Below are 24,750 nucleotides of genomic sequence, written 5' to 3'. Positions count from 1 at the left end.
AACCCGCCTACACTCGAGTGCAACGACAACTTCATTAAGAACAGCAGGTACAGTGAACAGCTTGCATCAAACTTATTGTGTTTTACGCGTTTCTACGTATCGATTTACGCATAACCACGGTACAGCACCATTTGGAACTGGAGGGTTGGGAAATTCCACTCTGCGAAGTATGACCTTTGCGATCTCCTCGGGATTAGCACATCAGTGACTATTACAAATGATCGTGTCCTTTGCGTATAGAATCGAGCTATCCTTCAGACTTCTGCCCTCTGTAGACGATAGTAGCGTGCTTAGTCTCCCTATGACTTCTCCAAATACGCAGCAATACCCTTCTCATCTGTGATGTTTCCAATGTTTGCGGAAACGACCTTGTAACGGTCACTTACGGATTTTCCTAGGTCTTTTCGCATATCCTTATGGATCTGGTCGAAATTCTCGAAGATGGTGGACATGGATAATGCTGTCCATAGATCCACGAGTAAACATCTAGCGAGACTGCTCGAGGGTGTGCCGTTGTACACCATGTTGACTGTTTGCACAGTCGGGACTTGCCATTTCCCGTTCCGTCCTGTCAATTTGGTGGTGGCCAGTGCAGCTTCCATCATAGCGTTTTTGGTCGAAAGGTCTTGAAGTTTCTCGCCCAAAACGAAAACGCGGAGAACAGAGTGGTACTGTTTTGTAACAAAATTGCTGAAGTCATCCGCTGTGAGCTTCTTCAGCTCTTCATCAGTCTCGGTTGCAATAGGCAGCTGTCCCGTATAGAGGTGATTCAGATAGAGGGCGAAAGTGTCCGGTTCATCGTCGGGGAAACTGATGATCCTTGTGTCTGCCTCCTGCCAGTTGCCATTCATGGCGCGCCGGAAGAACTCCGAACGGGAAATGAGAAAGGTCTCGTGCGCGGTGAACTCCTCGGTGTCCGGTGCCTTCCCAACGCGTATGGTGACTGTCGAGGTAGACTTGAAGCTACGGTTATGATGTCAGTCTCGCAATCGCTTGCAGAATGCCCCGCCGGTGTTGCCATCTTACCTCATGGTGCTTGACTTCCTGCCTTGAGCAGTCTTCGGGCTCGACATGACGATGCGATCCACGCCAGGTGGTGTTGGTGGTGGTGTGTAGCTTAGGAGTAAGACGTCGAAGATTGGACTGAAAGATCTATAAATCTGTGGTCTGTGCGCGATGCCAAAGTGAAGGTGAAAGTGAGAGCCTAGGTAGGAGAGGGCGGCAGGCAGGCGTCAACGAGCAACCAGTTTCCACGGGCCCAGCATCGACTGCGTGTCTAGGAGACTATGATAGGTCGTGGCTGGGGTGGTACGGTACCCGCTTTGAAGTGTACATATCATCTTATACCACACCCATATCGGAGACTAATTTCACCAGTAGTGTTCCTTTCCGCAGACGATATGTCCTCAAAATCATTTGATGCCTCCGACAAGCGGCCATGCAGCAATATCTTCGTCTCCGCCGAATCCAAAGCCGATAATCTCGCAATGGCAGGTGTGATGTGCTCTTTCTCGATTGCTCAACGCGCGTGCAGGCTACAAACCGCGTTCGTCTAGTTGTAAGAAAGCATGCGTCGACATTTGTAAACCGGTGTAATGGCAGATAAGAGGTACAGAGATGCGCTCCCTTAACGGATTCTAATGGAAGTGATGGCTGGGACAATACGCGTGTTCACTTTTTCCGAGAGCTGGCCTAGTGAATGTCGTGAAGGCGTTCGAAGTAGCTCGTCTTCCTTTCTAAGATGCTCGTAGTAATCTCACCGGTACCCTCGGAAACATGTGAGACACGACCGGAGCTCTTTTGGAGCGGCGCAGGAAGCTGCAAGTCGGCGTTCCTGTAGAATGTGCCCGGTAGCCGGCACCCGGAAGGGATGAGAAGATCGGGCAGAGCCGGTTATCTTATCAGAGACCCACATACCCCTCACATGACTCGCAACATTCACGCGTCAGATCAAAACAACGCGTCACATTCACCAAGTTCAGAGACGCGTAACGTTTGAAGTATGTGTTGATTTCAATTGCTTGAGACGATAGCATCACGTCGTTAGCTAGCCTCCCATAACGCCAGATTGCGACGCTGAAGAGAACAATGACAGTAGAGTAGACATCCATCCGCAGTGACAGACACGCGCCAGAACGCCCGGCCAACATGATATATCCCAGGTAAGAAAATCAGGGACGAACACCGTAGGCCTGCCTCGCCATATCCGCCGGTGGCCGAACCACGCCCACCTGTAAAACCCATAGACTAGTAGTGTGACAAAGGGAATACGTGAAGAAGATGTCGTCTAGCGTACGCTCCGAAGCTAACGCACGGTAGCATGGTAAAATGAAAAAGGTCAACAAGAACAAGGAAGCTTAAGCTGAAACAGCTCATGCCTTGGCCTTTGGTGTTGCCTTCTTGGGCGTCGCCTTCTTCTTGGGTGTGGTCGCCTTCTTCGCTGCGGCGGTCTTCTTTGCTGCTGGTGCCTTCTTGGTTGCCTTGGTTGCGGCGGCGGGAGCCTTGGTCTTGGTGACGCGGCCAGACTTGGTCTTTCCTAGCACGCGCGATACCTCCTCCTCGACGGCGGGGGCTGCGGTGGGGGCAGTCTTGCGGGGTTTGCTGGCGTTGGCCTTGGGCTTAGCGGCAGGGGCAGCTTTGGTAGCAGCAGTTGTGGCAGTGGCCTTCTTCGGGCGACCGACAGCCTTCTTGGGAGCAGCAGCCTTGGTGGTGGTGGCCTTGGCCTTCTGTAGAGGAAGTCAGACATGTAGGCTCATGACAGCAGGCAGATACTTACAGTGGTCGTGGCCTTCTTGGTGGCGGGGGCCTTCTTCTCAGTAGTCTTCTTCTCGACGGTCTTCTTCTCAGTGACCTTCTTCTCGGCCTTGGTCTCAGACTTCTTGGTAGCGGTGGCAGCGGCAGGCTTGGCCTCCTTCTTCGCAAGCTTTACTGGTCCAGATGTGCCTACATGACGCGTCAGTAAGGTTCAGATGGCTCATGACACGTGCGTGTAGGGTACACAGCAGCGACGTGTTGAAGACGTGTTGTCGCGCAGACTTGGTGGAGAGACACTTACCCTTGGGACGCGCAAAGTCACCCTTCTCCTCGCCGGAAGTAATAGCACGGTTGACGTGACTCCTGAAGGCAGCATCGCTAAGGTTGCCGACCTTGTTGTTGGCTTGGATGTACTTCTGGATAGCTTGACGGCTGTTGGCGCAAAGTCAGCGTGAGTTCTGAGGTACGCGCCCTTTCAGACGAAAGCATGCCGCGACACATGAGCGACGGCATGTGGGGATTAATTTTACTAACCTTGATCCATTTCGTTCCTTAAGCTGTAGCATGCATAGAGCTCGTCAGTAATCATGTTCACTTGAGGGAGTAATGTCATGGAGCGTTATTGTGATTTGCGCTGAAGTTGGCGTTGCGAGCTGTCGCAAGCTGTCGCAAACTCATATGCAAGGCAACACGCCTGGGATAGACTCACGTTGATGATAGCATCCTTAACCATGTCTAAAAGAGTCAGCATTGACCGGCGACAAAGACGCGACTATCGGGCAACCGACGCGACCGCGTTGGGCTGAGATATCATAGTACATACCGATGTAGGAGCCATGGGCAGGTGCGGCAGCGGCGGCCTTGGCCTTGGAAGGGGTGGTGTTCTTCTTGGGAGGCATTGCTGCTAGTGGTTTGGATGGGAAGATAGACGCGTTACTGATGCTTCGAACGAGAGGGCGAACGTGAAAATCGATGGAACGATAGTGGTGGTGGGAAGTCTGGAAGTCGCTGAGTTGGGGCAAGCACGCGGCGGGTGGGGTATGCGCCGTTCTTATACTTTTCAGGGATCAGAATCGGCGCCCCCAGATCACCAACTCGAAGGCGCTAATCTTCCAGGCCTGATCAAGATGCGCTTCAGTTTGATCTCATGTTGCAATACTGCCGCCTACGCTGACTAGGCGCCGTGCGGCTGCTGTCCGTTCGATTTGTTGGGGGTCTTTCCTGTCTCCCTGCTGGAAGCGCAGCCCTTCACCCCATCTCCTCTCCTTCGAGTCGCTCTTTTCAACTTGGTGACGCTTGACCATGGCCAACGCATGCCAGGAGCCTTACCACAGGCACCTTTGGCCTCGAGCTTCAGTCGTGCCAGTAGTCTCTGCTTGTTGTTTCGTCTGAGTCATCTCTGTCAATCCACGATAGCTGCAGCTTGCGTCTTGAAGGAATCGATTTTGCGCAAGCTTCCGCTCGAATCCTCGAAGCCTATTGACGAGACGCGTTGCTACATGCTTACTGTTTGCTTTTTCTCTATGCCAGTCTTGTACTCGATGGAATGCTCCATTATTTATGTTGGCTTGATAGGCTCTCGGGACTCGAGTCTAGTCTTGATGGTTGTGGTTTTGGCGATACATGCGTCGCGTCATCTACCTTCCATGGTGTTTCGCTCTGCGCGCCGACACCTCGAACACGACCCGCCTCCACGCGTACAAATTGGCAAAGCAAAAACATCCTCCTTGTTTTTGGGTATTGCGCAACGCATACATAGATTTTCAGAGCATTCCCTCGAGCGTGTCGGCCAGCATGGTGTTGAATTGATGACGTGTTGCAGTGTGTCAGGCGGGGTGATCACGCGTACAATTCTATCGCTACAATCCTCTTCCGCACAACCTCTGTTGTTAAAGCATAATTGAGTGCCTTAAGAACCCAAAGCGCATACCCAAAGGCTCATTTTCTGAGTAGCGGATCCATCCAACCTATATACAATGCGTTGTGGTTGGCATGCGAACGCGGCGTTGTTTCGCGGCTCTTGGCCGGACAGTGTGGGACAGCCCATCACTGATTGCCAGCAGCCAACATACGGAAAGCCGACATTAGCCACTTGTAGGAGATAGCCTAGGGCAGACGTGAACTGATGTTTAGTATAAGCTCATATCTATATATCTGGTCTTCCGAGTATCCTACAATGCGCGGATGTCTTACCTGGGCACGCTGCATGATCCTGCTAGTAGAGAAATTACCTACAATAACTTCTACGACTAGGGCCGGTTCTTGTGCTCCTACAAATTCATCTCTCATATTAAAGGACATAGCTCTCATCCACACTACTCTGTAGTTGTTGGGGAGTTTGGGTTGGTATGGCCATCGGGTTTTTGAGTGTTCTAATGTTGTGTTCGGGTCGTGGGATATTGCAGCACTAAAACCGCCCATGATAGAAATTCAAAAAATCTTAACGCCATCACTTGCGCCATGATAGCCAAAAGATACTTAGAAAACCAAATCACCACAGCGACAGAATAACATTGTCTTTTCCACAGGTTGTAGGAGGCTACCTAAGTAGTTCTGAATATACCAAAAGAGTGGACTTGTGCACACCTTCTTTGGAGATGCCAGCATTATACCTACAACCCCAGCGCAGTCAAACTACACTGACAAGCCTTACACGAAGAAAACGGCAATATGAGAAGGGACATTGGAAGGATAGAGCTTAGTACGCAGAATCATGTACATCACACGACATTCAATACCTAGGTATGTCGGAGCCATCGAGAGGCTAACATTAACCACCATTCCGGGTAGTGATGCATTACTATGTCGGAACACAAGGCTTATAGTCAATTCACGAGAAACACAGTGAAATAGAAGGAGCGTACACAGCAACATCGCGAGGAAGTTCGAGCCGTATTGAAGCGAGCCGTCTGCTTCGATGTTACTTTCGTTACTGTCGGGAAGAGCGAAACGAACAGCCGTTTGCCGCGTACAGCGAGGCCGTGAAGACATAATATAGGGACGTAAGAAGGAGATTCGTCGAGCACAAAAGTCGCGGACGTAAAAGGGTGGTGTGGGACGCGCTCGATATCGTGTTGTTTGGGCTGGTTCGTCTCGGAATCCGCGGGCAGATAGGTTGACGTCTTTGACGCGGAAAGTGATGTGGCAATAGTCTAGATGCGCATCTTGATAAATGAACACGAAGTTCAGTAATTGCCTCATCACTCCGGATTTGTGGGGTACGACCTGTGCTCTTGTTTGAGAGCGATGCTCACCTTTGTGCCCTATGTGCCATCTCAGTATTAGGTACGCTTGTGAGTCTGATGTGCAGCTCTCGCCAAACTCGAACCGATTTTTGAGCTGGCACTGTGATACGGTCTCATTACTTTGAGTACATTGGAATGGCATTTTCCGAAGACGCGTGGACTGTTGTGTTCAGCTTGATGCACAAATCGCCGTCAGTACCGAGGACTGCTTCGTCGCGAACCCCTTTTCGCTACACCGCCATGCAACGATGCAACCCGAGCAGAACACGAGCAACGACGATTGTCGCCCATCCCAATGTTGTTTCGACCGTGAAGGTCGGTCAAGGAGCGTTCGGTCATGCGATCTATTCCTGTGTCTCGCCTGTCGGCCGGCCAATAGGATCACCTCGGGCTGTTAGCCCGGGTTCAAAATTGGCAGCAGCTAGCCAGCCTCCGTTAATTCATTGCTGGCATCGGCCCGTCGACGTGTCCACCGCTGCGTCACTCACCACACATTCCATTCGACGTTTTGCGCACACGCCACGTTTGCTTGCCGGCATTTCGGAGAATAGGCCTCGCACGACCCTGAGTAGCAGAGACCATCGTGGCGCATGCATTATGCGAGACCAAAATATGGCATACGGAAGATTCTATGGGCCAGTGCTCGTGTTCGGATCGAATGTGACCTCATGTCGCTGTATTGTTGGGGCTACTCTCGTACGGCCGCGAGGAGACTGTATACGAGGTCGCTGTGTATATAAGAGCTGGAGGTCTTGCTCTATAGATCATCATCCAACACAAACACATTCAAACATCAAGACTACATCCACCAACCAGCTTACCATCTTCACCCTACACTACTTCCACACCCAACTACAATCAAGATGAAGTTCACCACCGCTGCCATTGCTGCCACCGCCGCCAGCCTCGTCACTGCTCTCCCCACCGACTCCAAGATCAAGGACGGCGATGTCTTCACAATCCAAACCATCCGCTCAGGCAGCGACTTCCAGTACAGCACCTTCCAGGCTGTCCAGAACTCCCTCGTGATCAACGCAGGCCAGCAGAACGCTTCCTGCGGTCCAGAACCCCACAACTACGCTTCATTCCAGCTCAGCAACGGCAGCCTCTATCTCTACACCGCCAACCCCCCTCAGCAATTCTTCGTTGACAGGTCTGGCATGGGTCAGGGTGTCATCCAATACACCACCGGTGCTCAACCCATGGTGAAGAACGGAGAAAGGACTACCTTCGCCATCAACGACGACGGAAACCTTGTCTTCCGTGACCAGACTGGCGAGGACATCGAATTCCAGGCTTGCCAGCCTTCTCTCGGTGGCGGCTACTCCGTCTGGTTGGGCGGTGTTACCCGTCCTGCTGGAGCCGACGAGTGCTACGGCTTCATCGCAAGGGCGATCAAGGAAGAGAACCCCACCAAGTGCCTCTACACCCAGTACCCATAAGGGAACCGCAACGGACACCTTGGCTTCGTCGATCGCGGATCGTAAAGGCTATCTACACTGCAAATATTTGAGCAACATTCTTTTCTTGTAAATACAACACTTAAATAGACAATATCATTCCAACCCAAACAAACCAGATCTTGATGAAAGTGATATTGTCTGCAGTATACATGTTGACCAGCCGCTTCCTGTGGTATGGTGTTGTGGCAGTTTTCCTACAAACCCATCACACAGCTGGATGAGAGAAATGAATCGGTATTGAGGGATAGAGATCCAGCTCATGAACGAAGACTGCGTCATGCTGGGAACTCGTCGCCACATTGGACGAACAGAAACCATCGAAGAAGAAAGAGAGAAGATGACGCCCATATCAAAAGCAAAACGATTCTGGCGTGGACTTGGACGGGAAAGTGGTGAGGTTCGGACTACGCCGAGCGATCCTCTGCAGGCTAGCGCGCCATGCTGATAAGCCGCAGGGTCCGCTCGTCCCTGGGCTAACGCAATCGTCGTCTTATCGCCAGGCACGCGTTACACGTGCACCCGTCACATTCGCCCTGAGACGCCATCTGACTGGTTCCCGAGCAGCAGATCACCATCATGCCCCAAACGCGGCCCTGCGTGACCTCGCCCGGCGTGATGGCTGGTACTGCGCCTTGAGTGGCTATGTCCTCTGTCCCTTTCATCCCCCATAAACACCCATCCCCAGCGCCATCGTCGGGGTGGCCATAGTACACCTACGCACTACCCTACCTCGCCCCGAACCTGTTGCACCAGTCGAATCGTCGAACAGACATCTCGGGCTCTCCGTTGACGCACCTACGGAAAGCAACCCGGCGGCGACAGACTAGACTAGAGGACCGACCTTCCGCATCGAGGAGCAGTGTATTCGCTGCCTGCGAATCAGCGACAGCAACGTGAAGGCGTGTAATCTGAGCTGCCGTTACGGGAGGGATCGATCCGCGAAAGCTTGTGTAGTCTTGTTGCACAGCGCCAAATTATCTCCTCCGTCCTTGCAGTAGTACGAGGCAAGCGGGAACATGCCGGCCATGCTAGACTCCCTGGTGGGAGCCGCGAGGGAGAAGGTACATAACGCCGCGGCTTCCACTGCAGAGATGTTGGCAGCAGAATCAACAGCCATGCCTTCTCTCAAGACCCTCAGCAAGATCGCCCTTGGTGGTGCGCAAGTCATCCTCGGCCATGGAGGACGCGTCATGGGCGACTTTACCCAAAGCTGCCCCAATGCGCAATTGAGCTGCCACAACACCACCGCAGTGGAGAACCTGTGCTGCTTCAATGCGCCGGGCGGACAGATCCTCCAGACGCAGTTCTGGGATGCTTCGCCCGCCACTGGACCAGAGGATAGCTGGACCATCCACGGTCTATGGTAACACTGCCCTTCACCTGCAGCTACCTACTCATGCTAATCATACTGTCCAGGCCCGACCGATGCGACGGCACCTATGACGCCAACTGCGACTCCTCGCGCGCCTACTCCAACATCACTGCCATCCTCAACTCCTTCGGCGCAACCGACCTTCTTTCCTACATGTCCACATACTGGAAAGACTACAAGGGCGACGATGAGTCCTTTTGGTACCACGAGTGGGCTAAGCACGGCACCTGTATCTCGACGCTCGAGCCCGAATGCTACGACGACCACAAAGCCACAGAGGAGGTGGTTGACTTCTTCCAAAAGACTGTCGACCTCTTCAAGACGCTCCCAAGTTACGAGTGGTTGAGCGCAGCGGGCATCACACCCAGCACAAGCAAGACATACACATTCGCTGCCATCCAAAGCGCGATCCAGGCCAAGCGCCCCGGTGTCGAAGTTACCCTAGGCTGCAAGTCCGGCGCACTCAACGAGATCTGGTACCACTACGATGTTCGTGGTAGCGTGCAGACTGGCGAGTTTGTTGCTTCAGACCCCGATGGCACAAAATCGACATGCCCCCAGACGGGCATCAAGTACCTCCCCAAGAACGCTGGATCCTCACCTCCGTCTACCACCACGACTGCTGGTGGACCCGCACCCACATCTGCGCCTGGAACGCCTTTCAGCGGTAAGGGCTACCTCAACGTTGTCGTCAACGGCGCGAAGAAGGGATGTATCATTTCCAAGGGCACCTGGTACACAACCGGCACCTGCGCGACTTTCACCGCTGCCGAGGCAGACAACGGCTTCACTTTGTCGAGCTCCAAGGGCAAGTGCGGCATCGTTGGTGGAGCGCTAGCTTGTGACGGCTCTGCGAGCGTAACCGGTTTCACAAACGCGGACGGTAACTTGGCTGCTGGCGGCAACGCACAATGGAGTGCAGACAAGGTTGCGTCGGGCAGTACGCAGCAAACTGTGTACGCTGGCGGAGATCACTCCGCTACCTTTTCCATTACCTGGCAGTCGGCGTAAATGCGACAGGCCTCAGCATAGACTTCTTAGCATACAATCCATGACATCATCACCTGTGAATATTGTGGCAGCCAAGCTTCAGGAAGTTGTAATTGGAATCGTCTCTCTCGACTCTGGCTGCTTTGAGTGAACAATGTCGTCTTCGATCAACGGCACAGCTGCTGCGCGGATTTTAGAAGTCCACATTTGTGTAGAGCATCATGCCTAAAGTGAATGGTCATTGCACAATCCACAGGGCACAATAGTCCTGAAAGTTCAAGTCATTTGTTTTACATTTGATTATCGAGACACGCTGGTTAAGCAGCGTATCCCATCAAGAGTGCAGGGCACGCTAAGAGCATTTCATCGCGTGGAGTCCTCATCTCCAGGTATCTAGTTTTTGTCGCCCTAATCATGTCATTCCTCGTAAATCCGATGGTGTGAGCTGTTGAATATGCCAGTCCAAATTTGCCTTTTTGTTGAAACACCTTAACCCGCTTGGACAAAGAAACGCCTGTGTACGCCGCCTACTCTGCAAGAAAATTGTGTGTAGACTTAGATGGGAAGAGGGAAGGTAACAGCCCAGGCCGCGATCTCCTTCTTGAGGTCGTTGATCTCCTGTACCTCGCCACTGGCAACCCTGCTCTTGAAGTCCTTGAGCTTGTTGTTCTCCTTGGGGAGCTCGCTCTGGATCTTCTTGCAGAGCTTGATGCACTGGTCGATGTAGTTGGCGATCTTCTTGAAGTCCTCCTCACCCAGACCACGCGATGTCATGGCTGGGGCTCCGATACGGATACCCATGGGTGTGAGAGCTGACTTGTCACCAGGAGTAGTGTTCTTGTTGCAGGCAATGTTGACTTGCTCGAGAACAGCCTCAACACGGGCACCGTCAAGGGCGAAAGGCTTCAGGTCGAGAAGGACCATGTGGTTGTCGGTACCGTCAGTGACAAGCTTGTAGTCCATGCCCTTGAAGGCAACCTCAAGTGCCTTGGCGTTCTTGATGACTTGCTGCTGGTAAAGCTTGAAGTCCTCAGTCTGCGCTTGCTTGAGCGCAACCGCGAGCGCGGTGATGGTGTGGTTGTGGGGGCCACCCTGGTGACCAGGGAAGACGGAGAAGTTGATGGGTCCCTCGAGGTCGTAGAGTGTCTCCTTGCCGGTCTTGGGGTCAGTCTTGCGAACGCCCTTGCGGAAGAAGATCATAGCACCACGGGGTCCACGAAGGGACTTGTGGGTGGTGGTAGTGACAATGTCGCAGTATTGGAAGGGCGACTTGTTGACACCAGCAGCGACCAGACCGGAGATATGAGCCATGTCCATCAGGAGGTAGCAGCCGACCTTGTCAGCGATCTCGCGCATGCGGGCGTAGTCGATCTCGCGGCAGTAAGCGGAGGTACCGGCGACAAGTACCTTGGGGCGGTACATAAGGGCGTTTTGCTCGAGCTGGTCGTAGTCGATGAGGCCGGTGTCGAGGTTTACGCGGTAGGGGAAAGTCTCGAAGTATGTGGAAACAGCAGAGATCCTACTTCTGGTCAGCATGTCGTCCGAATACACATCGCTCGATCTGTACGCACTTCCTCTGGGGTGTTTGGTAGCCGTGGCTCAAATGTCCACCGTGTGGCAGGTCAAGACCCATCAGCCTGTCGTGTGGCCTCATGATGGCCTGGTAGGCCTGGAGGTTTGCCGGGCTACCACTCAAGCACTGTACGTTGACACCCCACTTCTCCGAGTCGAGGCCGAAAGTCTCAAGGGCGCGCTTCTGGCAGAGCAACTCGATCGAGTCGATGTGCTCGTTGCCACCGTAGTAGCGGGCACCAGGGTAACCCTCGGAGTACTTGTTGGACATGGGCGAGCCGAGCGCATCGAAGACAGCGCGAGAAGTGACATTCTCGGAGGCGATGAGGAGGATGGATTCGCGCTGACGCTGGATTTCTTTCTCCTGCGGTGTTTGTTAGTACAAGTATAAAGCAAGCAGGCAATGGCATAGTCATACCATAATCTGTGCGACCTCTTGGTCGGTGTCCACCAGGGACTTTTCCATGAGCTGTGCCGCGTTAGCATTGCACATCTTCTCTTTGACGCGGGGCAACATACGTCCTGGTGGGACTTGGGGAGTGCGTAGCTAGACATGACAGGCAATCAAATGAGGATGTGGTTTGAGGAGAGGGGGATTGAAAGAAAAAGATCGGAAGATGGCAGTAAGACTACAGCGCCTTTAAGCAGTCAGAGCACTAAATGTCCCTCTCATGCCAACCCCACCAATTTTTCTGGACGCGACAAAATGCCCTAGGCTCGCTTAGGTATGGCGCCATCGATAATTGCACTCTGCGGCCGGTCGTCGGAGGGACTCGGGCAGGCTTTGCGAGAGTGTGCAGTCAGACCTGTTCTTACAAGTTGTGTAGATGTAGCACATGAGTGCGCATTTCATGGTAAGACGAACCCTTTCCCGTTTCGGGTCAAAAAGGCAGGTCGACTGGCGGCTCCGCTACTGCATTTCCCCGCGTTATGCGAGAATACCCCGGATGTCCATCGGGAGATATGAGCCATGCCACTGGACAAAAGGAGGCATTGCATTTAACTTCTTTGACTCTCACCCGTCGGGAAAGCATCGCTCAAGTTGGGGCAGAAGTTCTTTGACTTGACGTATCCAATTCTCATTCTTTCATTTACTACATAAATACAGCCCATCCAAGCGTTGCTTTCAGTCGAGTCATTCCTCCTTCGTCTAACCATCGTTGGTGAAAACCAACACTCGCTCATGGATCAAATTGATCTGATGCAAACAGAATCTCCAAACGCCGGGTATGCCAGAAGAATTGTGAGCAGCAAGCTGCCACCGCGTCGCCCAAAATAAAAGGGTATGTAACTGAGCTGAAGAAGTGAAGGCCGAGTAAGCTCGGCACCAAATTACACAATCGCGCCAACAAAATGCTCATCCTTTCGTAATTATGTTTTGAATGTATTCGCAGCCGGTTCGGTCCTCTTAGTCGTTGTCGGTGAGACGGTCGAGAACAATGATGCTGAGAATCATAACGAGCAACCCGATGGTTACTATTATGAGGAGTACGAAGCCGAACCAACCAAGGACCATGGCCGATGTACCGACGCCAGACTTGACGCTGCCGTTACCCAGATCTTGCACGATGGTTGCTGCTGCGACGGATGCTGTGTGTTGCCACAAGACTGACACCAGGACGAAGATGGATGAGATGAAGATGAGCGCAAGGGCGACTTGGGAGACGGGTCGCGACGGGAAGGGCTTGACGTCGACGTCAGATCCGGTTCGCTCGTCTCGCTCCTCGTGCCATCCGGGGAAGGTGGCGAGGAGGATGAAGGTGAAGAAGGCGAGGATGATGGCGACAATGAGCAGGTATGGGAAGACAACCGCGTCCTTGAACGTGGCGGCAACCCAGACAAGGTTGAGGGGGTCCTGGTCGACTGAAACGTTGTCGACGAGCGCAGTGGCGTTGTTGGAGCAAATGAAGCCACCGCCGTCTCTGTTGATGCAGATGCCGAAGTAGCCGACGCGTACACCGAGCTGTGCGTTGCCGACGATGTTGGCAATGGCGGCTGTGACACCGGGGTCGACTTGTTCAGGTGCGTAGGTGGGTGTGAACTTTTCGTACCACATGGAGATGAGGAAGATGCCGGGGATGAGCGGTGATGTGGATGAGCATCCTGCGAGTAGCAATGCTGCGAGAATGTTAGCTGTGTCCGTCTGATGTGGTTTCGTCCCAACTTACATAGCAATATTATCGCAATTGCAATGAGAATCATGAGAACATGGTGAAAGCCGAGAAACGGTATTAGCCCTGGGGATTGTTAGTCGTGATCGTTCTCCTGGCAGCTGCGGTGTACTTACGTTGCATGCTAACCGCGAACCGTAAGTTCGCCATTGTGAATGTGTCTCTCCTTCAACTGCCTCTTATGGGCCTGTGTTCTCCCTGCGCCCCCAGAGGGCCGGGTGAGATGAGCGGGGAAGTGCACTCAGACTGCGGCTGGTGGTTGTCTCTCTCCTGTGAGGGTACGAGAGGGGAAGCGATGGCGTCTTGTCCCAAGTGTACTGCGTCGAATGCGGGATGCGGGTCGATGTTGGTACGCTCGGCTGGATGGCTCTACAGCGGCGGTGGATGCACTGCGACGACGATGGTCAGATGTCTCCTGTGTGGAAGAATATTCAAAGTGTGGGTGGTAGCGTGGAATGTGACTTCTCTCTTTGCCTGCAGCGACGGATAGTTTTGCTGTTGCGAAAATGGTGATGGCTGGTCTGAAGTGGCTGGAGGTGGTTGGCTTAGTCCATCAACAAAGCGGGTTGTCGAGGGGACCGAACACGAGCATCCTGCCCCGGCCGCCCCCAACCGCCAATCGCACGCCGCGCTACTGCTGATCCGAGCGCGTTCCTGCGTTAGAGCCTCCTGGCAATGTCCCCGTCCAGCCTCTGCATTTCCTGCGACGACGTGGCGCCTTGCGTACGGCACCGCCTAGAGCCCTGCCGCGACCGCTCTTTCGCGTGCGCCATCGCTGTCACCGCAGAACGCGTCGTAGCGCGATGCACTGCAAGATACCCGCTTCGACAGCGCATACCGCCATGTACCGTATATAGCAGTCGGTGTGCCGCAGACAGTGCGCGGCCGGAGATTCAACAATAAAAAGCATCACGCACCTCTATGTATCTGAGCATCCTGCCATGCCACTTGTTCAATATGCCGTTCTGCGCACTCCTGTATGTTGAGTCCAGGCACATGAGAAGGCGGTCGTCGATACCATCACGTGACGCTTTCTGGGAATATGTAGGCATGGAGTCAACGCGACAGCTTCAAGGCGACCTCAACTCAGGGCTGAATGCTTCCATGGCTCGGCATCGGGCCCTGAAGTATTATCCGGTGGCCCTGCAGCGACGTCTCCCAAACATGCACACGGCGGAAGCTTGCGCTGCACCCTGTTTACATGGCGGCAGACCACCTCCTTCATAGTCCCTAGACCTGCCCGTCGAGATCGCTGATCAAGTTATAGTGATTGCGCATGCAGAATCTCAACGTACGTCAGTGATCAGCAAAGTCATTTCGTGATCATGACAACGCGAGGCTAGGTGCTGAATAGAGGCAAGCATGGGGCTCCGTTGACCTGGCGATCGGACTTGAAGCTTGATTGTTACACCCTGTGCCCTTGGAAAGACGGGATGATGTCACCGCTACTACACGTGGGGTCGCGCGTCCGGCGCAGGGACGCAGGGACCTGTAGTGCCCTGCCCCACCACCCACCAGGCATCAAACTTCACCCAGCGGTTCACGACACGCATGCTCAACTACACACGACTAATCTTGATGCTCACTTGATCAATAATCGCAACGTGGCAAGCGCGCTCAAGGCGCAGTATAACGACCGCAAACATCAGTTGGCTAGCTCTTGTCAACACGGGTCAGCCACCGTGGAAAGCTTGCTTTCATCGTTGATCCATCCTTCCATCCCTGCTCATTCGCCTCTTATAGTGATATGCAAACAAGCGAACAAGGACGGCCTATCACGAAAGTAGATGAAATCTAGACCTACTCGGATTGCCAACTGAATGACGTCCTCGACGTGCTGGGCATACGCCGTGGTTTGTGGCTGCGCTGTTTCATTCTGGGCACATGTCAGTCAGCACTCATGCTGAGACTGCGAACGGCAGTCACGAACCATGACGTAGCTGCTTGAGGTCCGGGGAGCATATAAGCAGTGCTCACCCTGCACTTAAGATAGACCTCATCAACATCCACACCTGCAACTTCAATCAACTCGAATCATCAACCACCTACATCACACTACCCCAAACTAAACCAAACTACCACCTTCAAGATGACCGACGCATTCCGCAAAGACACCCACACCAAGCTTGGTGAGAAGATGGTACGCCACCTTCACCTTCCATTCTCCACCACCTTCACTAACACTCCCCTCAGCAACCCCAATCTTCCAAGTCCACCGGCACCAAGATCAAGGAGTCTCTCACTGGCACCGGCGACAAGGTTGCCCGCGAGCTCCAGCCCGACTCCTCCAAGACCAACACCCAGTCCACCATGGACAAGGTCGGCCGCAGCAAGGACAACAACGTTCACGGCTCCACCGGTGGTAGCATCGTCGACAAGGCCAAGAACACACTTGGAATGGGTCACCACACCACCGGAACCCACACCACCCACACCCACGGCAGCGGCTTGTAAGCGTTGTGCTTGCCGTTGATGGTGGAGGAAGGAATTAGATACCCAACTAAGGCATTATGAGATACCTTGCCTGCGGGCTAACGAATTAATATCCTATTACATTACGACTTGATGCCTGTGTCTATGTTTGAACATATCGCGTACGCTTGATCTTGGTGACCTCCTGGTGTTATGAAATTGTCACTGTCTATCAGCGCAGCGTAGCCACTGTGCAGCTCCTAGAAATCGAACGTGGTATAAGAACTAGCATGATTGAAATAATCAATGGCGTCAAGCCAAAATGTTTGCGTGATACTAGACCAACTCTCGTACAGCATATGGCTAATCTATAATTTACATAACTTCGTAATAGTTGCGGAAGCTGCGAATGTACGTGCGCAATTGCTCGCTACAGGTATGAACATGGAACTCGCGATCAAGTAGGCATCGCCATCACGCCATTCCACCCGCCTGATGCGCCTGCCCCTCCGCCTCTGCCACCACGCCCAGAAGGCCTTCCTGCCGTTGCGCCTCCCGATGCTCTACTGCTGCTGCCCTTCGATGCCCGCTTCTTGACACCAGCAGAACCCTTACCAAAGCTAGCCCTCTTGCGAAAAGAGCCCTTCTTGTATCCGGACCCAGAGGCTTTCGATCTACCTCTTGCTGCTGGTGCCTTCGTTGCTTTGGATGTAGAAGGGGCTGCGCCGCCACCGAGCTGCGTGTATTTACTGTTGAACTCCGCCACGGCTTGGTTCGGGAATTGGCTGAAGTGATGACTCGTGTGAACTGCATCATCGTCGTCCTCGTCCTCGTCGCCAAACTCACCATAGAAGGATTCTTCTTCAGATTCTTCTGCAATGGGTACCTCCTCTTCGTCCTCACTACACAGGTCCACGACGAGCCGATGGTTTTGGTCGACAACTTCTTCTTCGTCATCATCGTCAATCTCGTGAATGACTCTGGATTGCTGGGGTCGGCAATTGCGAAGCTGTGGATTCCGAGGTACTGGTGTGTCGTCCCCGTAGAAGTTTCTTGTGTTGTCTACCAAGGCCAAAAATTGCCTTCCATATAGATCCACCATTTCCGGCCTGATACCCGGGATAGTCTTCATCTCATCCAGATCCATAGGTAGATCAAGACCCATTTCACGTAATACTGTGTCTGTGAAGATGGCCTCACGATGGTTTTTCTTGTCTTCTATGCCCTTCCTCAACTGCTTGGCTCCGTTCATGAAGTCTCGCAGAACATCGGACTGGAATTCGCTGAGTCCTTCGGTGCGTTGATCTGTAGTAATTGGAGCTCCGACACCCTTTGCTTTCGTGCTTCTTGATGGCTTGGCGACACGTATTGGCGCAAAATCGTCATCAACCACGAAATCGTCCGCCTCGTACCCGCGAGCGGTCTTACTGCGGGCGGGGTGTCGTGGAGCTTCGAATGCATCGTCATCGTCGTCGTCCTCTTCATTATAGGCAAACGATCGGATCTTCTGCTTCGGTGCGCGTACGGGGGAAGGAACATTGGTAGACGGAATCTGAGTTTGGGTTTTCTTTGCCTTCTTGACAGCGGGTGCTTTCGCGCGCGCTTTCTGTGGCGAAGAACGAACTTGAAGCTTGAGCTGCTTTCGTTTGCTCTCGTAGTCGTTGCGTGCCGAAGCAGGCTACAATCATCAGTATGTAGAATACAGTCAGGGCAGTAAATACATACGTGTAAGTAGTTCGTCGCGAAGCCAACTTTGTTCACCTTGCTTCTTTCCTTGAAGGCCCCAGCGTCGAGCAGGTGTTGGAAGATGCGTTCGTTGTCACCGCGTTCCAAGTCCTTGCCGTAGCCCCATCCATACTCTTCTAATCCAGAGCGTTTGATCTTCGCACTGCCCGCGCCACGGAAAGCGTCCACGCACTGGTGCATCGTCACGTTGTCCTCGTGTACCTGGCTCACAAGTTTGATGGCCATGGCAGCGTAGTCCGTAAGGTCTTTAGTAACAAACGTCGCATCTGAGCGACAGTTGTCGCACGTCGAGTTGCACTTAGAGGCATCGAATGCTTCACTAAAGTATCCGAGTACTTGAGCGCGGCGACAGTCTGCTTTGTTTTCGCAGTACTGGATGACAGTTCTCAGCATATCGCTCAGTCGCTGTTTCTGCTCCCAGCTACCTTCGCCTTCCTCGATCATCTTGCGCAATATTCTCGAGTCGGCATATTGATAGTACAGGTAGCACTCTGAACGTTTGCCATCACGGCCAGCTCGACCGGTCTCTTGGTAGTAGCCTTCTAAACTCTTGGGCAGCGAGTGGTGGATCACATATCGTACATCAGGCTTGTCGATTCCCATACCAAAGGCGATGGTAGCCACTATGACATGATATTCGTTCTTCTGCCATTTGCGTTGGACTTCGGATCGGTCTGCGGATTCCATTCCTGCGTGGTAGTGATACGCACGGATGCCCACATCGGATAGCTTCTGGGCCACTTGCTCACAGCTCTTTCGTGACAAGCAGTATATGATGCCGGATTTCCCAACATATCTCTCTTTGATTAGATCAGCGATGCTGTCGATGACACCTTTGGCTTTTGGCACAACCTCGTAAGACAAGTTGGGGCGGTTGAAACTCTGGGAGAATTGACGGCAACCCTGGATACCGAGGTTTGCTACTACGTCAGTGCGGACAAGCTGGGTCGCAGTCGCGGTCAGTGCAATAACGGGTACTCCTGGAAACTGACGAACGACGTCTCCAAGTGCCTTGTAATCTGGCCGGAAGTCGTGGCCCCACTGACTGACACAATGCGCTTCATCGATGACGATGCGGGCAAGATTGCCCCCAGAATGCAATTGCTGGAAAGCACTGATCATTCTCTGGTTCTTGCTGAGCATCTCGGGTGTTAGATAGAGGATCTGTATGAACTGTTGGGGATCCCGCTGACGTAGCCCATCCATGATCATGTTCTTTTGTGCTGCGGTCGATTCTCCGTTGATCAGAAAGGCCTGCATCCCAAAGCGCTGTTTGCAGGCCTCCACTTGATCCTCCATCAAACTCAAGAGCGGAGATACTACGATGGTGACTCCTCTTGTCTTGCCTGAGGTAATTACTGACGGAAGTTGGTAACAAAGAGATTTGCCACCTCCCGTAGGCATGAGCACAAAACAGTGTTCGCCAGACAGCGTCGTGTTTATAGCTTCCAACTGTCCTGGACGGAATCCTCGCAGACCGAAGCGGCGAATGAGGGCGGTCCTTAGATCTTGTGACCAAGGGAAGTTCATACCAGGATGATTCTTAGCAGGCATATCCAGCTGCTGCTTCTTCGGTGAAGCTTGCTGGGCTGGTTTAGGCTTGGCTTTATTGGTAGAAGTTTCGCGGAACACCTCACGAGATTGTGTAGTGACGTGATTCCCAGCCCGCTCGCCCTTCCAATCAAAACCACCTGGTGCCTGATTCTCAATGTTGGTGATCTCGTGAAGGAAGTCATCATCGTCGTCCGGTCCAAATGCCTCACCAAAATCATCGTCGTCATTGATCTCAATGGGTTGGTGAAGTTCGCCCATGTTGTTGCTGAACAGGGTTTCGTTCTCTTCAAAGTCAAGCTCGCCAAACTCATCTGGTGTGTGTTGCGGAGCTACTGGCCTTGATCGCTTTGGAGAACGTCGGCGCTCTGGCGTCTCAGGCACTCTATGGGATCGCTCTTTTGACTTCGCTTTTGGCTTTCCTGCCATGCCATCATTCCCACGGGCACGGGAGCCTAGATTTGGGGGCGGTAGTGGGGACGCAGCTACTTGCTCTTCTGCGAAACGGATATGCCGAGTAGGCGTCCACAGTTCCTGAGCGGGAGCCTCGGGTGGCCTACCGTATTGTGTCTGGGGGATGCGATGTGATCCTGCATCCCTTGATGCTTTTGGGTGTGGGCGGACCGGGCTCGCTTGGGTTGATTGTATGACCACGTTACGGCTGATTTTCGTTTCAGTCTTCACAAGAGGTGTTGACTGCTGCTTGATGGCTGCCGCATCCAGTAGGTAAAACATCTGGATGAGAACATCCTCGTTCATCTTGAAAAGTCTGCTGAGGGTTTCACCGTCCGCTGCATCAAATTGACCGATGTTCAAGTCATCCTCTAGCTTTTGTTTGACTCTCTGCCGCTGCCCGATTAGTTCCTCGTGTTTGGATTTCAAGGTTATCAATTGCTCGACTGCCTCTTTTCGTGAACGAGCGCGTTCCATCCTTTCTTGTTCGCTTGGATCAGGCTTGCCAAACTCGGAAAGATGTGCTACAAACGCAGCCCTAGCATTATCCCATGCCGAGCTTGCAGCGTTGAGGTGTTTCTGCAATCTTTGGCCTTCAGTGCCCAGGAAGGTATCCATGGATTCTCTGATAGCATCTCTCCTTTCCTTTGGAAGTTCGGAAGAGCTTGGTACGCGTTTTGTGGATGCAGGCACTGGTGTGGGTGTAGGCCTTGCAGCCTTCTTTGGAGACTGAGACTTCGCTGGAGTGGGCATAGAGTCCTGTTCCGGCTGATATGGGCTTGGGCTTCTTACGGTCTTCGAAGGCGATCGTATGGGAAGCTGCGTTTGACTGGCACCTCTGGTGAACTCGGTCATCGGTGTTTTCTCGCGCATTTTCTTCCCTGCTGGGGTGGGTGATTTCGTCCGGGATTGGGTATCGATATCCATCTCATCCAGTGCACCAAATTCGTCATCCTCCGAGTCCAAGACCGCATGCCCAACCCTCTTAGTACCAGGTGTGTCCAAACGTCGATCATTTCTAGCCATGGCCCCGGTCTTAGCGAGATCGTTCTTCCGGGGCGAAGGACTACGCGTTTGCTTCCCCATTTTGCGAGCTGGCGCATTCTCCGAGGGTGCGCGGCTCAGTGACTTGCGTTTGCGGGGTTGTGAGGCTATCGCATTCTCTGCATTCGCCATTTGTCTCTCCTCCTCTTCTAATTGCAACATAGCTTCCATGTCGTCGTCTTCTGCTGTCGCGGTGTGCTTTGACTGTTTGCCTACACCGTCTACGATGGTTGAGTATGGTGGAGGAGGGCTGTCGGGGGCCATGACCATATCGTCGATATCGGGGAAGTCATCGTCGTCGACGGGCTCTGGACTGAGCGCATGAGCCTTGCGAACAGGTCTGGGAGACTTGGTGCGACGGAGGTCTGCCTCGTACTCGTCGCTCTTTCGTTTCCGACCCTTAGAGGTGCGCGCTGGAACTGGAGAGGAGCGACCCGCGTCGTCACCAGTGAGATCGATTGAGTCGACATCGACTGGCTCGCGGTACTTCGTTCTCGCGGTAGCATGTTGGGAGGCAGGCGTGCCAGTAGTCGCAGTGATACTCCTCACATTCGCTGATAGATCTTGTATATTGTTCTTGAAACTTCCAACATCACTCGGTTCCTTTCGTTCCCTGCCTGCTGATTTGGAAGAGGATACATGTTCAGGCAACCCCGCTAAGATGAGTCTAGGCTTTCCACTCGCTGGAGTGTGCCTCAATCTTGCCATATCCAAGGTCGCGTCTTCCGTGCCTGGCGGGTTGTGTATATCAATAGTCCGTGTTCGAGCGAGAGCGCGGGGTGGAGCGGGACGTTCGGCCGGTAGTGCTGGTGGGGGTGGTGGCGCGGAGGCAGCTTCAGGCTCATCGTATCCTGCGTGGTCGTCCAAGAAGGAAGAATGCTGTTGAGAAATCGTAGCTGAACTCGTCGGAACTGCGTCGGGATCGTATGCAACGAGCGAAGCCGCGGGCGGAATGAAAGGCTTCTCTGCGATCAACCACTTGAGATGTTTGCTAAGATTGTTCTGAGGCATGAGAGCGTCGCATCGTCGGTGTAAGTCCGCATGAATATTTTACGCGTCGGTCCGTGTAGGCATCGCGGTTTTGCAGGCGTAATGGTGGCGATGTCACCGATAGCATCGTTGAGCGTGTTGTGCTAACTCCGGAACGCGCCGCGCTAGCACCAAGTCACGTGCTGGGTGGATGCCGAAGAACGTCGAGTGGACCTGCCGCTTTGGAGTCAAACGTGCCGCTTACTTCACGAACCCGCTCAAGACAGCCAATCGCGAAAGTGGCCCGCTCGATGGATCAGAATATGGCGCAGGTTGCGAAGGCACATGTCGCTTCCGGCTATCCTAGGCAATCATCGCGAAATCTAGACTCTTCTTAGAGTCAGACGCGTCCCGTCACTCGTACAAGCACTTCTCGCGCCAACATTTATATGCTGCACTTCTTCACGTTCCAACATCCACGTCGGGAACGAGCTGTGACTGTTCCCAGTTCTACTTCTATACGCATCAATTTAATCCATCATGGAGGTCCCAGCTCACGAGCTGTTCCAAAGACTGTCGACGTCGATCTCAAAGCTACACTCAGGCCCACCGCCTGAGAATGTCCTTCCCTCAACGAATACGTTGAGTGCTGCTCGCTCTATGCTTCACTCCCACCTCCAGAGCCAGGGCGTGGGTCTCGAAGAAAGCATACGGCACATACAAGAGGACCTCGCCCCAGCCTTCAACAGTAGTTCCCGCTCTCCTAACTACTACGGCTTTGTAACCGGTGGTGCGACACCTGTAGCACTTCTTGCCGACAACCTGGTCACAGCCTATGACCAAAACGTGCAAGTTCACCTACCAAATGAGACCATCGCCACAGACGTGGAGGATCGAGCTCTTTCTCTGTTGTGCGAGTTGCTCAATTTCGCACCAGAGCAATGGCCACACCGCATATTTACCACAGGTGCGACGGCAGCCAATATCCTGGGGCTGGCGTGTGGACGAGAGTATGTGATTGCTGAAGCCTCAGCACATCGTACAGACGTCGAGATTAGCGTTGGCGAACTTGGTATCACGGAAGCTATGCGGAAAGCTGGTATCGACGAGATCCAAATCTTGACCACGGTACCGCACTCATCGCTGAGCAAGGCGGCAAGCATACTAGGTCTGGGGCGGACGAGCGTCAAGTGTCTAGGAGAGCCAGATGCGCCGCACAAATTCGACATGCAGCTACTCAAGAAGTCTCTTGAGCGACCTGGTGCCGCATCGATCGTGGCTATCTCTGCATCCGAAGTCAACACAGGAGTCTTTGCGACTTCTGGGTTAGAAGAAATGCAGGAGATGCGAAAGCTGTGCGACATGTATGGAGCATGGATACATGTGGATGGTGCGTTTGGGCTCTTCGGCCGCATATTGACCTCACCCGCGTACTCCTCTATCACCCAGGCTTGTGAAGGTCTTGAGCTTGCGGATTCGATCACAGGTGACGCGCACAAGCTGCTCAACGTGCCATACGACTGTGGCTTCTTCTTCTCTCGACACCGCAACATCGCTGAACGCGTATTCCAGAATCCCAACGCAGCATACCTCGCTTCCGGGAACGACGCGAACGCCATCATGTCACCGCTGAACATCGGACTCGAGAACTCACGACGATTCCGAGCGCTGCCGGTTTACGCCAACCTTGTTGCGTATGGCAAAGACGGCTATCGTGCGATGTTGGAACGACAGATTGAACTCTCGCGAGGAATCGCAAGATATATTCTGGAGACTGATGGATATGAGCTCCTCCCTCAGCACGATACCCCTCAGGAAGAAGTCGTAAACAGCATATACATTATCGTACTGTTCCGTGCAACAGATGAAGCACTGAACAAGCAACTGGTCAACAAGATCAAGGCAATGAGGAAAATATATGTGTCAGGTACAGCATGGGACGGGAAGCCAGCTTGTAGATTTGCAGTTTCTAACTGGATGACGGACGCCGAGAGGGATTTGCCCATCATCAAACAGGTGTTGCAAGCCATATTGTCCGACAAAGAGAGTGTACAGTCGTAATAGCGAACTGGATTTACAAGAATGAAACGAGTATGAGCGTACTACATGTCCTCCATCTTGTACACTTCGTACACTGGCTCCTCGTATGGGTGTGCTCTGCTTCCATCAGCGATCTTGATCATCACTGGAGATGGATACTCACTTTTTCAGCGCTTCCACGGCCTTGACAGTTATGTCGCGCCCCATGCACATGGCCTCGACTCTGTACTCGTCAACTTCCTGTAGTTCACCAGCCTTGCCAATCTAAGAGCCGTTGTCAGCCTTCACTGTTCACCACACTGTGGCTCTATGTATGCCTAAGAAACCTACGTGAGGATCGGCAGCGTTGCCCGGTCTAAATTGTCCCGTTCCTCTGCTTGTGAAGCAAACTTCCGTGTAGCCCCCTTGGCCTGGATAACGCCCTGCACCGGCACTCAAGACAGCGGTCTTGCAGGCGCTGAGGGCAGAGGGAGGGACGAAGAATACAATCTTGAACTTTTGCAGACTTGATGCCATGATTACGCAGGTAGGAAGCGATGAGTATGACAGTTATACAAAAGAGATTGGAGTACCCGCAGCCTTTTGGTATCTTTCGTTATATGACTGCAGCTGAGATCCACGATGATGTGGATGTAGCCAATCGCAACGGTGCCTGGGGCGGGGCTACCTTCACGGCAGCTGCACAGCACCGCATATGGTAACCATGAGCAGTTTGGTATGTGTGAGGCAGACTCTACCAGCAAAACGCGAGGCCTAATAATGGGAAGTCTGTCTAAGATCAGAATCAAAGGCGGTCAAGTTTGGTGCAGTCTGACGGTTGAAGGAAAGGTGGCGGCACGTTAGCCCCGCGCCCCGCTACAGGCAGACCGCACGTGTCAGGGTGTTTGTTTACCTGTGCGCACAACACTAGGAAAGTGTCCAGTTGCACAAGGATACTCCGCGCAATTCGCGCCCAACCACGACCAGCC

The 24,750-nt window shown here is 53.1% G+C and overlaps 9 protein-coding genes across 9 annotated transcripts; 4 read left to right on the top strand and 5 right to left on the bottom strand.

Moving 5' to 3' along the window:
* Positions 1–299: 299 nt before the first annotated feature.
* Positions 300–1,073, bottom strand: J4E85_005819 (uncharacterized protein; the record flags this gene model as incomplete). Its single annotated transcript, XM_051470061.1, has 2 exons — positions 300–963; positions 1,027–1,073. 2 exons carry the CDS (start codon positions 1,071–1,073, stop codon positions 300–302), a joined length of 711 nt encoding a protein of 236 aa, XP_051325549.1.
* A 1,299-nt stretch (positions 1,074–2,372) lies between these two features.
* Positions 2,373–3,653, bottom strand: J4E85_005818 (uncharacterized protein; the record flags this gene model as incomplete). Its single annotated transcript, XM_051470060.1, has 6 exons — positions 2,373–2,726; positions 2,777–2,943; positions 3,056–3,186; positions 3,289–3,311; positions 3,464–3,489; positions 3,578–3,653. 6 exons carry the CDS (start codon positions 3,651–3,653, stop codon positions 2,373–2,375), a joined length of 777 nt encoding a protein of 258 aa, XP_051325548.1.
* A 3,209-nt stretch (positions 3,654–6,862) lies between these two features.
* On the top strand, positions 6,863–7,441 carry J4E85_005817 (uncharacterized protein; the record flags this gene model as incomplete). The annotated part of the gene is made up of 1 exon (XM_051470059.1): positions 6,863–7,441. One exon carries the CDS (start codon positions 6,863–6,865, stop codon positions 7,439–7,441), a length of 579 nt encoding a protein of 192 aa, XP_051325547.1.
* Positions 7,442–8,553: 1,112 nt separating this feature from the next.
* Positions 8,554–9,845, top strand: J4E85_005816 (uncharacterized protein; the record flags this gene model as incomplete). Its single annotated transcript, XM_051470058.1, has 2 exons — positions 8,554–8,825; positions 8,879–9,845. 2 exons carry the CDS (start codon positions 8,554–8,556, stop codon positions 9,843–9,845), a joined length of 1,239 nt encoding a protein of 412 aa, XP_051325546.1.
* A 534-nt stretch (positions 9,846–10,379) lies between these two features.
* J4E85_005815 (uncharacterized protein) lies at positions 10,380–11,951 on the bottom strand (the record flags this gene model as incomplete). The annotated part of the gene is made up of 4 exons (XM_051470057.1): positions 10,380–11,343; positions 11,396–11,760; positions 11,815–11,865; positions 11,916–11,951. 4 exons carry the CDS (start codon positions 11,949–11,951, stop codon positions 10,380–10,382), a joined length of 1,416 nt encoding a protein of 471 aa, XP_051325545.1.
* An 853-nt stretch (positions 11,952–12,804) lies between these two features.
* Positions 12,805–13,717, bottom strand: J4E85_005814 (uncharacterized protein; the record flags this gene model as incomplete). Its single annotated transcript, XM_051470056.1, has 3 exons — positions 12,805–13,514; positions 13,565–13,633; positions 13,684–13,717. 3 exons carry the CDS (start codon positions 13,715–13,717, stop codon positions 12,805–12,807), a joined length of 813 nt encoding a protein of 270 aa, XP_051325544.1.
* Positions 13,718–15,656: 1,939 nt separating this feature from the next.
* Positions 15,657–16,021, top strand: J4E85_005813 (uncharacterized protein; the record flags this gene model as incomplete). Its single annotated transcript, XM_051470055.1, has 2 exons — positions 15,657–15,707; positions 15,761–16,021. 2 exons carry the CDS (start codon positions 15,657–15,659, stop codon positions 16,019–16,021), a joined length of 312 nt encoding a protein of 103 aa, XP_051325543.1.
* Positions 16,022–22,282: 6,261 nt separating this feature from the next.
* Positions 22,283–23,803, top strand: J4E85_005812 (uncharacterized protein; the record flags this gene model as incomplete). Its single annotated transcript, XM_051470054.1, has 1 exon — positions 22,283–23,803. One exon carries the CDS (start codon positions 22,283–22,285, stop codon positions 23,801–23,803), a length of 1,521 nt encoding a protein of 506 aa, XP_051325542.1.
* A 138-nt stretch (positions 23,804–23,941) lies between these two features.
* J4E85_005811 (uncharacterized protein) lies at positions 23,942–24,298 on the bottom strand (the record flags this gene model as incomplete). Its single annotated transcript, XM_051470053.1, has 2 exons — positions 23,942–24,046; positions 24,113–24,298. The coding sequence occupies 2 exons, from the start codon at positions 24,296–24,298 to the stop codon at positions 23,942–23,944; spliced, it is 291 nt and encodes a 96-aa protein (XP_051325541.1).
* Between the last annotated feature and the right edge of the window lie 452 nt (positions 24,299–24,750).

Source organism: Alternaria conjuncta (assembly GCF_024043145.1).
Source record: "Alternaria conjuncta strain BMP 0040 chromosome Unknown scaffold_8, whole genome shotgun sequence".
NCBI lineage: Eukaryota > Fungi > Ascomycota > Dothideomycetes > Pleosporales > Pleosporaceae > Alternaria > Alternaria conjuncta.
The sequence above is the reverse complement of the archived record's forward strand: the minus strand, read 5'-3'. Positions and strand labels throughout refer to the sequence as shown.